Source organism: Bidens hawaiensis, unplaced genomic scaffold, assembly GCF_021521415.1.
Source record: "Bidens hawaiensis isolate Kalapana, Puna unplaced genomic scaffold, B.hawaiensis_p1.1 tig00029123_1, whole genome shotgun sequence".
In the NCBI taxonomy this organism is placed as follows: Eukaryota; Viridiplantae; Streptophyta; class Magnoliopsida; order Asterales; family Asteraceae; genus Bidens; species Bidens hawaiensis.
Genome location: NW_027494805.1, coordinates 160,218 through 172,590, shown reverse-complemented (window position 1 = coordinate 172,590; position 12,373 = coordinate 160,218). Strand labels below are relative to the sequence as shown.

At 35.4% G+C, this 12,373-nt stretch overlaps 1 protein-coding gene across 1 annotated transcript; it reads right to left on the bottom strand.

The window, feature by feature from the left end:
• Window positions 1-7,147: 7,147 nt before the first annotated feature.
• LOC143578302 (uncharacterized) lies at window positions 7,148-10,302 on the bottom strand. Its single transcript, XM_077061925.1, has 10 exons — window positions 10,213-10,302; window positions 10,063-10,134; window positions 9,701-9,793; window positions 9,506-9,587; window positions 9,355-9,411; window positions 9,192-9,256; window positions 8,999-9,094; window positions 8,127-8,213; window positions 7,957-8,037; window positions 7,148-7,882 (listed from the first exon to the last, which is right to left on the bottom strand). The coding sequence occupies exons 1-10, from the start codon at window positions 10,300-10,302 to the stop codon at window positions 7,370-7,372; spliced, it is 1,236 nt and encodes a 411-aa protein (XP_076918040.1). The 3' UTR covers window positions 7,148-7,369.
• Between the last annotated feature and the right edge of the window lie 2,071 nt (window positions 10,303-12,373).

Here is a 12,373-nt window from a genome sequence, read left to right as displayed (position 1 = left end):
CAACAGAATCGTAGGCAGAGGTTCCGGTGTGCCATCTTTGTTGGTCTGAATAACATTGCATCCAATCGGACGATTCGGAAATAGGTTCCTCCTTGATTTGTTTGTAAGAGAGGAAAGCATATGATGGGTGAGGATTTGGTGGTAGGTATGTTGGAGCACCAGATGGATAATATGGCGGGATCTTAGATGGTTGATATGTTGGAATCTCAGAAGGGTGGTATGTTGGGATGTCAGATGGGTGGTACATTGGTATGCTTGATGGGTGGTAACTTGAGTGTCTTGGGGGATCATTTCTTGGCATTGGTGGACTATCGGGTAAGTTGATTGGACATTTCTCGGTTTCAGGGAATTGTATTGGCTTGGTTCGGTCAATGTATTGATCTTGGTTGAAGAAAGCCTCATAGTAGTCCTCGCTCATGTTATACTTGGGTAGAGGTTCGAGTATTCTAGCCTTCCTTGCTTCACGTACATAACTGTTCATCATCTTCTTGAAAGACATCTAATAAGTTGGGTGGTTTAGAGTGAGGAGCGAAAGAAAAGATTACCAGTTTATCTTATCCCTATTCAAATAAAACAAATAGTAAAACATTATTCCTATACTTGGATTGAAGCTTAGGTATTATCTTTTAATACCTAATTCGCTAAAATCGATGGATCTGATACCAACCTGTCACACCCCCATCTTAGGGTTGGGCGTATGACCAACAGTGGTACCACAATTATAAATAAATCAGAGTTACGTATTAAAAGCGGAAGTCTTTAAAAACATGTGGATTTAAAATATAATATTTATATTCACAAAAGACAGGATTAAAAGTTCCCGTTTAATGTTTTAAGGTTACTTGTTTATTTACAAAACCACCATTCATATTATATTAAGTTTAACAAAAAGATCGGAGCCATCGGATATCTTGAGCACTTTGTCATCCCAAGCCTTAACTTGATCACCTGCAAAATGTTTAGAAAATACGTCAGCAACACATGCTGGTGAATATGTTGACGCTAAAATATTTTCTTTTACTTGATTACCACTCGAGACTACGTAGGTCACGGCCCAACGTGGCTTAGTAATAACCAAGCTTTAAAACAACACAATTATAAACTAGAGTCTCTACACTAAATACCCCAGCAAACACTGCAGCGTTCGACTTAGTTAAGTACCTGTTCGTATACACATGGTCATTAACTCCCCGCAGGAAAGCGTAATATGACCAGGTGTGGTGCGATGTGCCCACCGCGTTTACCACATATGTAAGGATCCAGACACTCGTATACGACAGCCTGAGGGCTAGCGCTTATACTTTTGTTTATTAATGTTAGACACGTAGTCTCATGTAAACCTTTTCATTTAACACGTTTGACTCGTTTTAAAACAAGTTTGTAAAGTTTTGGGCGTATTCACCTTTTTGATCTGGATCGACTTCAATACACCGTCCGAGGGTCTTTCCCTTGCTATCTCGCACCTATGGTACGAGAATAATTTTTTGTTAGTCGGATATACAATCCGGCTTAAGACCTTTAGTCTTTTTATAATCTTTGCCTCGATTATTTTCTTTACTTTAAAACCTTAGTTAAAAAGTATTTTTTTTCTTTCTTTTATAAATTAAAAGTTTTTCTTTTAACTTATTTTCCTTTATAAGACAACCTTAGTTAATTCTTATTTTCTTTAAAACCCTACGTTTCTTTTTTCTAAGAAACGTATACTTTTCTCTTCCTTATTATTTAAGAATATTCATTTTTACTTAAATAACCCTATACGATCGAGTAACACTTCAACGCCGCTTCGCCTTCTTTATCTTCTTGATCAAAGCTTTTGTTCTCGACACCTTTTCCTTTTCGCGAACAATGATGCACACCAATACTCCTCCATACTTCGGCACACTTTACAAGGCGGGTCGTCGGGATGGCAACACCTTCTTTGTTGAAACGTTGTCGGAATGTTGTTGGTTTTATGGCACGAATTTCGAGGAAACGTCGGTATTTGGGTGCGGAAATCGAAGAATTTGAGCACGTACTTCGAGGTAATCGAGGGTATACTTTTATAGGTCTAGAGAGATGTATGTGAATTGGAATGTGAAAAATGAAATGGTTGTAGTTGCTATTTATTGGAAAAATCAGAAATGGCATTGCGATACGCGATGGCTTCTTATCAGCCCGTCGCGTATCGCGACGTAGCCGTGGCCAGTCACCATTAGGTCTGCCATGTGGCGGACGCAGTGCCACATGGCGACACATAGTGCCACCGTGTGACACGTGGCGACACGTGTCTTGGCTTGTCAGACCACGTCATCGCGATACGCGATGACGTTGGTTCCATGTTTATCGCGTGTCGCCACAGACCGTTTTTCTTGGATTCAGAACCAAGCCCTTCGCGATACGCGATGGGCTTGTCCTTTAGCCCATCGCATATCGCTAAGGGACAAGAAGACAAAATTTTCATTTTAAGCCCTTGGAGTTTTGAATTTGACAATTTGGTCCTTTAACTTTAGAAACTTGATATTGTTGATCCGATATTTTCACGATGTTACACATATCATCAAAGATTTCAAATAACAAAAACAATAAACATTGTAGTATGCTATCTAAAAATTAATATTGCACAAACTGAAAGTTTATTGGTACTTTATCGTTTACACACAAATTTGCATCATGATTAAAACAAAGCAACTTCATAATCGTTAATAAAATGCATGTCATCTTCAAGTGATTCAAAAAAACATGAGAATTGATCATTACAGTTACGATCTTGGCCTTTGCTTTGTGATACTGCCTATCCCAATTGTCAAATCATTATAACTAGTTTCAATACCCGTTCTAGTGTTGTAAAGCCATATTTTATATACAAACGAACATTAAACCATCATTAGGTACAACAATTATATTAGCAAAACAATAACCAAGTCAACAGAAAGAAAGATAGATGGCAACTTCACAAATTCAAACGAATATGTTATTGGGTATGTTAATATCCACTTATTTATTTATTAGTACAGTGGCATCAAGTTGCCAATTTCAATAGGAAGTATTAGTAGAACCTACAAATTTATATCGAGCTAGCTATTCAAAATCAATGGTGCTGATAAAAAAAATACTCCAAAATCTGGAGAATGTTATGGTATCCTCATGAATCATGGTCAAACTTATAGTTTAATTGTGACCACAACAAAATAGATAGCAACTTCATTAATTCAAAACCTTACATGAGAAAATGGCATTTATTGTCAATGTGGAAACTTTTACCTAATGTAATCGATAACATGAAATAAAAGTATTTTGACCCAGCGTTACTGGGGCGGTTGATTAACAACAACAATAGCAGATCATCATCATATGCATAGGCAGGCTCAAATACATTATCAATATTGCGGTTATATAGTAAACTGACTTGAAGATGTTTAGTAAAAATAAGCGGGCTAAAATTGTTCAGCAAATTATATATATATATATATATATATATATATATATATATATATATATATATATATATATATATATATATATATATATATATATTAAAAGCAGCCACCACGACTTCCTGATTACCAACTGTTCTGAATTGACTCCGAACCTAAACTGTAGACGATCATCATTGTAGACTCAAATAGGGCTGACAATTGGGTACCTGTTAAAGACACGATAAGACCTGTTAATCAAAAAAGTGTGGTATGTGAATTTTTTATTTTCTTAAATAATTAAAATTAGTAGGCTAAAATCCCTCAATATCCCTTATTGGTACACAAAACTTAAAACTGTCTTATAGTAATGGCATATGAAGTAGTTAAAAGAGTCGTATTCAAGTTTGATATTTGTGTTACGCGCGTCGCCCCTTACCTGTTAAACCTGTTAAAGACACGAATTGCCAGCCCTAGACTCAAATATGTGATCATCATAGCCGTTCACGAACAAATCCATCAAAGGGTGAGCTTAGAGCCTCCCGTAAAGGCGTAGCTAAGTCGCAACGATAGACGGTCATCATAACAGGCTCAGATACATTATCATCATAGTCGTTATCAAGCAAATCGACATACCAGAATCGGCAAACACAAATGGCAACTACCACCATGACACCACCGCCACCAAGGGTTCCGAATTGGAACCCGGCAACAATTGGGCGGCAAAAACGCCCACCTGAGCAGTGAACCACCCACACAACCTTGGCAACCACCACTCCGGGACCGCCAAGGGTTCGGAACGGAACCTAACAATGACAGACATGTTATTAATGAAGCAAACACCAAAAGATTATCAAAACACATATCATAAACCCAAAAGATTATCAAAACTTGCTTGCTTATATGGAACAAATACTTCAAGACATCAATATTAGTGTTAGTATGTTGGATACCTCAAATCAGGGATAAGGCGATAAAGATGGTGATGCAGTGGAACCAAAATAGGGCAATACACCTGTAAACAGACTCGTTTATTGATATAATCAAACAAAAGATATGCACAAACCTACCAAAAGTGAAGTTACCACTACCTTCGTCGGCCGCTTGAGCACTGAACCACATGAAGTTACCTTCGTCGTTTATTGATTATGTTTCAGAGGCGGTGTTTATGAATCAAACTTTGATGATAAGAAGAAATAACGTTGAAATTGAAGAAACTGATCATATGAGGCGCTGGTTGAATGGCTGAGATTGAAGGAAAACCATGAATAGCGGTTCTTGTGAGAGGGATAAGTTTTAGTTTTTAATATATATATATATAATTAATTAATCGGATTGATTTTAGGTCAGTTGTTTAATTGGATTAAGTGATGGATCACAAACAAATCAAGCTAAAATAAATAAAAAACATTGGCAACTATGACTAATTTCCTAAAAAACCGCTTGTAGTCAACGGAGTCGATTAAGGGGTGCTTCGTTTAAAAAAACCGCCTAGGTGCAAAGGCGATGCGCTTTTGATTACTATGGTTTTTTTTACCCATATTGAATTTGATTTTTTAAAAATCAAAATCTAAGAAAGACGAATGGACGTAGTAGGAGAACTTGAACATTTAAGTTAGGGGGTCAAAAATATATGTTAAATTTGAACTTCTATCAGAAGGGACCTTACCAAAATATCAATATTAAACATAATGGACTAATACTTAACATGATAAGTGGTTCAACCACAAGTTTTAATTGGGGGAATTCCTTATTGTATAATAATTTTGTTTATCATTGTGAAAAATAAAATAAAGCACAAATAAAAGAATTTAAATATTTTTTTTTTATAGTTTGCTCACTAAATCAAATGAAAAAAGCAAATATAAACTATCTTGCACTCACCGGATAAATTAAATAATCAAAGGAATGTGTACAAAATGTTAGTATTATGTTGGGCTTAGAAATAACCTAAATACAATTAACCCAAAGATTCCGGAAGGACGACACGTCGACACCCACCTTTCTTCTTTTTCACATTACTTTCAAATCCAAAACACACTTACAGCACCTGCAAATCTAAAACACAAGTATATGTTTTTTTCTACTTCTTTCACCTTTTTACCGGGTTCGCTCGTAGAAAAAGAATGAGTTCGCATACTATAGATATATAAAACCGAAAAAATACCGGGTTCGGACGAACCCGGTGATCAAGCTGTACCTCCGCCACTGAAAATAAGCATAGTTCACGTCCAAAAGGTACCCTAACCGACTCGACGCCACCTAGCTTGACTTTTAACCAAGATGGGAATCATGTTCTACATTTTTAAGTCAAAATCAACCCAAGTTGACCAACTAGATATGATTCTAGCCAATATTGATCACCATTAATCGATTATGAGTAACTAGGCGGAGTTTGAGAAAGTCGCCTCACCCTATAGCTTATAGTGATTACTCGGCTTTATAAACCTACTTTTACAACCATGGAAAAAAGTGCCAAGAGCTGATGCGAGAATTCAGGAGTTGCCTGGTTAAGCAGGTTCCTCACTCCAAAAACAAGCAAGTTGATGCTCTTAGCAAGTTAGCTTCCCTAACTTTCCACACTGAACAAAGAAGGTATTGGTTGAAATACAAAAAACACCTTCAGTTGAAGAGTTAGAAGTATAAAACATCATAACCGAAGAGGGAACTACTTAGATGACACCAATCTTTAACCTCGTGAGGAAGGTACATCACAGAAGATGCATCTGAAGCTACCCGGCGTCAGACAAGGTCACAAGGCCAAGAAGTTGTCATAGGAGAGAGAGAGAGAGAACTCTTTAATATATAGATTAGATTGATAGTAGTTTAAAATTTCCCGTTATGTGATGTTGATGTATGTTTGAGTGCACCTTAACACTCTCAACTTAATTAAATATAAGTTCAACTAGTTTACAAGTTTAGCCTATTCATAGCTCACCGACTTGTTTTTGACGTGTTAACAAAACTTACGCCTAATACGGAACTCCTATTAAGACTTTGACAGGTTCATCATTCCAGCACACCAACTCACTAACATGACATGACATGATTGTCAAAGGGACGTTATGGCACACGTAATTATGTTCTTAGTCTATGCATAGTATATGTATATTTTCATATCACCGACGTACCAAGGTATAATTCCCTATTTATAGGATAACTAACAACACGCATTGTGTAGTATGGAAGGATTGTCATTAGGTCAGAAAAAGACCTCAAAATTTTGAATACTTTGATGTAAGGTAATTATCTAAAAAAGAAAGAATTATATGTTTGTTAGCCTGGCAGCCAGATGTGGCTCCAGATTAGAAGTAACTCTCCACCACTTCTAACTAAACACGTGTGTAAAGGAAAAGAAATACAACTAAGTTAAAGCTAGTAAAATGGCAACACGGGACTAGTAATGCAATGAAGAATCTTACGCACGATTACATGAGTTTGGCACGTAACACCAAACGTTTAAATGGCACATTTTAAAGTGAACTTACCGGTTCGCTTGCTATATTTCTTTTAACGATGACAAGCAAAATAATCACATATATTCACAACATATGTGCACACACGCACAGAATGATTATTTTTCTAACTCTCCCGCTTTGATATGTTACTCAACCCATTTGACCTGCTTTTTATACTGCTCGTTTCAGCCCGAACTGTTTTTGACCCATTACACAAACCCAACCTAACTGTTTTGCTACTCACACATTTCATATACTCTTCCTATGTTATATGCAACCTTCTTCCACTATCTCTTGTTGAACAAAATTCTAATTTCATAAAGTTTAATAAACATGTTAATACTAACAGAAAAGATAGTAATACCACGGGCTTTGCTAAAAGAACACACTAGTGTTACACCTACGTAAATCTTTTAACATAACAAATACAAAACATTTAAGCTAACCTGCAAAATGTAACTCTCACGAGTAATTTCAAGGTTCTCCAGAAATATGCTGCAAGTCATAACCCGAAAAGGATCAGCTATCCCAAGCTGACTCACCACCTAACCCAATTTGGGCGTCCGATCCCAATAACTGCACTGCAGAAGAACCTCTCGTTTTGCTCTTAACTTTCTTCTTTTTCTTTCCCACTACAACATCATCATTATTATTATTACCATCGTCATCAACTCTCATTTCGTTTATATTTTCATTTTTCTCATTGGCATCAACATGCACCTTTTCTTCATCAAATTTGACTTTCTTGGACCTTTTTATCCCTTCCTCCTCTGTGATGGGTCCGTCTTTTAACCCCCGTGATTTACGTTTTGGTTTCTTCTCTGAAACAGGATCTGTTATAGTGATATTCTCCTCATTGTCTTCTTTTATTGGTATTATTGGTTTATCTTCTTTACGTTTCTGTCCGTTTTTATTATCATTATCCCAAGCATCAACTAAAAGATTCTCAGCTGCATCAACCATCACGCTCTTCATAGCTTTATCAATCGGTTTTGCATTATATATTTGCAAGCCTGGAATCAACTTCTTTATCTGCATCAGTAGACATGTTTTTAGTTTATAAACCCTAATTCAAGATCCAAACTTATTGCCTATAAAAATGTTACCTTTTTTGCTAATGAATCCTTTTCGGCAACAGGGTTCCCGGCTACGTTCAGATTTTTTAAGTTTACTAATGATGAAAGTATCTGAAATCCAAAATGAAACTGTAAGTTTTACAAGTAAATTATGGTACCAATAAAGATGATAAAATATGAGCTTTTATGGATTGGCTTACCTTCAGATCTGACCACCTCATAATCAAGTTGTTTCCCAAATCCAAATTTTGGATTTTTGTGTTTCGAGTCAACTCACTTGGAAGAGTCTGACAAAATAATTAACCAAGAAAACAAAAAAAATGTATAATCAAGAACCAAATTAGTGTTGTATGTAATAATGTTTATAACCAGCATATATGCTAGATTGACAAGTGCATAATGACATCTTATACTAGTAGGATTGGGTAAATGTGTCAAAACAAGTTTGGGTCAAAATGAGTGGTTGTAACTTTTAACTCATTTGGCTTGATTCAATACCTTTTGTTCTTTTTTTTAATTATTTTATAAAAATTAATGTATTAAATATGATTAAAATGATCTTTCAGTAAGCTATTTAACCAACTCTTTGAAGAAAGCACTTTTAAGGTTCTAAGAATTTACATATGTATCATGTCTTTTAACTCGTTTAAGCCGATATACTTTTAGCTAATATTTCAAAGAATTCCTGCTTAACCCTTTGGATTAAACTACCTTTCACATGTTTAATTATCAGTGTTTAGTATTCTAAATAATATAATACAAATTATAAATACATACTTTGTAGTCAAACAATAACTCTGAATACATGGTATATAGACGATAATTGTTAAAAACCTGTATATATATTTAGTATTACTCTTTGTAATTTTGTTATTATACTTTTGTTTAATATCAACATTTGATATTTTAATGATTCATCTATACAAATGGCTTGTGTTTTTTATTTTTCTTACATCCATATTGGCTAATGATTTATAAAATCTTTTGCTTAAATTAACATAAGAGTAAATCTGGAAAAAAGAAAAATAACATACCTAAATTAACGTAAATTCATATCTACATCACAACATACCCGAATCTCATTGTGAGCAAGCCTTAGTTCTCTCAACTCTGTACACGACTTTAATGAAGAATCAATGTCTTGAATTTTGCAGTTCGAAAGAGAGAGCTAGAGTCAAAGTCAACACATTTATATTTCAGACAAAAGGAACATACACAGAATCCCAAGAAATTTAAATTAAAGTTGTGTTGTTAAAACAGCTTACCTTTGTGATTGATTTGACCTTGCTCAAACTTTCACCAATTTTAGAAATTGGATTCTTTGAAAGAACTGCCGAGCACAAATACAGAAATCAGGCATCTAATTCAATTATACATGTATAACTGGATATATATATATATATATATAATCCAGTACATATATCATACCTACGGTATTTAATTCTTTCATCTTATCAAGCCTGCAAATTGAAGTGATCTCATTGTCTATCAAAAAAACAGTAAATTTTATTAGTCTCCTACAGTGAGCCTAAACAGTATATTAGAAGATTAAGGCGCAAAGAGAACATAAAAGTGTTACCATTCAGTATTAGTGCGCGTAGCCTTACAAGATTGCTGACCTCATCCATTGACTGGATCATATTGCTTCCAGCATTAAGTACCTGGTTACAACATATTGCAATAATGAAACATGTTATTAACGGATTAAAGTTGAGCAATTAATGTTCAAGTTCTGAAGGTGCATATGTTTTCTCACTTTATCATTATAACTTACCGTTAGAGAGACACAGCCTCCGATCCCTTTTAAGCTTCGAAGCTTGTTCTGCTTAACTGATAACCACTTCAAATTCACACATGGCTTCAAACCCTAGTTTATTAATCAGTCACATAAAACCAAATTAATTGGGCCTTCAACAAAAAAAATAAAAATAGAATATTTATTTATTATTCAGAAACAAAAATTATTTGACACGTGACTTCATATTAGTGTGCAAACGAGTTGAGGTCAACTGGTTTAGTTATTGAGCTTATAAATTTGGGGTCTTTTGGACTTGTATGAATTAGTCTCAGACTGCACAGCCAAGCTTTGGGTCAAAAGAGGTCTAGGAATGAAATGAATGAATGATTATAGATTACCTCTAGAGACGAGAGGTTATTGAAAGTGAGGTCTAGTCTCTCCAGCTTCTTGAATTCAGCCAAACACGAAACCTAATAATAATAATAATAATCAGGATTAGAGTGAACAGAAGATGAAATTAACGAGGTTTGGATTGAAGTTGTTGTTACATCGGATAAAGCTCTGTGCGTGAAGGTAACGGATGTAACAGCGTTAGAATCGGTGGCTTGCAGAACCTGGTCGGAGGTTAAAGCTTTCATTCCGGTCGGTCACTCTAAACCCTAGTCTCTCTCTCTCTCTCTCTCAGTTGGTATTATTAGAAAAACCCTGCTCCTAAAAGTATTTATATTATATTTTCAAAATAATATGCACACACTATTAATTATTATTATTTTTTTAACGACCAACTAAAGATAGCCCAACCGGCCACTAGTCCGAACGGACGGAGCCCCTAGCGGTCTACCTATTGAGGGATTTACCGGATAAAACCTGACCCCACGCCCGCCAAATGGTACGACAGCGAGGAGCCGGTAAAACCGGATGAGATCAGGACTCGAACATATAAATTGGTGATAGTGAGGTTTGAACCCCCTACCTCTCACTTGTAAAATGAGTGCTCTACCATTGAGCCACATTCAATTTATACTATTTATTTATTATTAGAAATATTTTGTATTAATAATTATATGATTTTTATACCGGGTTTTGTGTTCCGAATCCGGTCAATGTGGATCCGGTTATTACTTTACGGAGGTTGAAAATTTTTGGGGTCGGTTGACTATCGTTACGTAACAATTTTTTCAGCTTGATTCGATAGTTCGGATCGGACCATGTCTGGTTCAAATCGGTTCAACCATTCTTATTTCTCCCAAAAGTATAGATTAAATGTTCAAATCAACCATAAGCATTCAACAATACTAAAACTCTGCTCAAATGAATTGCAAATTTACTCTAACAAAGGGCGGATTTAGGTAGAGCTTAGGGTTACCCCTTGACTTTATCGACAAAGTGCAAATATTTAAGGTTTTAATATTCTTAGAAAACTAATATGTATATTATGTTTAGCATTTTAATGACATGATCTAGGTTCGTTGGAATGGTTATCAAGCATCATTATAATTCACTTGGACTCTACCAACGCTACAAACGCAGGTTCGAAACCTATCATGCACACATTTTTAAGCTACAACTTTTAAATTGATACATTAACTGTTTCATGTTTGCCAAATTAGTCGTCAGATATCATTGCGCCCACTCCCCACCTTCAATATCCATATTGATCAATTAACTATATATTATTTGCAAAATTCAATTATTAGTAGTTCTAAAAAAATTTGGAATGCTCGTGAACTTTTATTCTAAATTCGTCACTGCTCTAAACTAAACAGCTACTTATCATATTAAAATGTATTTTCAGGTAAACCCAAGCCTCAACAAGCAAAAAGCCGAAGAAAAACGAAAGAAAAACCAAGAAAACACCTGAACACGCCCCCATGCCCCTGGGCACACCCCATGTCTCTAGATGCAAGAAAACACAAAAATCTGCAAGAAAAGACAAAATACTTGATAAATAAGCACGAGGTCGTGCCTCAGAAGGCATTGGGGCCGTGGTCACCTTTCAGAAAAGACAAAAGAGATTTAACAAGTCACCAAAAGCACGGGGTCGTGCCTCAGGAAGCACGCCCCCGTGGTGAGTCATCATGTACGATCTGACATAGCATTTAATGCAACTGGACACCTGGACACGGGGGGCATGCCTCCAGAAGCGCCGGGTCGTACCCGCCTCTCCATAATGCCTATAAATATAGGAGCATGTTGCATTAATCAAGTGTGCTTGAAAAAAAATCTCTATACGGGTTTCTCTTATAAAAACACCCACATTACACCCATGGTGAAGATCTTTTGGAGAGTTTGAAGACTTGGAGGTTACCATTGTTATCCATCATCATCATTATCATCATCATCCATCATCATCATTAAGAAAGAAGATTCATTCACATTTGGTTAGATTGGTCTATTTTAATCATGTGTTTGTTATCATCATCTCTTTTAATGTTCATAACAATGCTTATTATGAGCTAAACTCCATTTACTATCTAAAATCTATATAGAAGCTTTGTTTTACTTAATGATTATGTGAAACATGTGGTTTAGTTTGGTAAAGTACATGGTTATTTTGCAATTATCATTTGATAAAGAAATATTTTATCACTTTAACTCAATCCATCAAGGTTGATGACTAAAAATCATTCATGTTCTTGGAGACTAGTAATGGTATAAAGAATACTTTGATAACTTATTAAAAGATAAAATATGAAACCTTATGTTGGA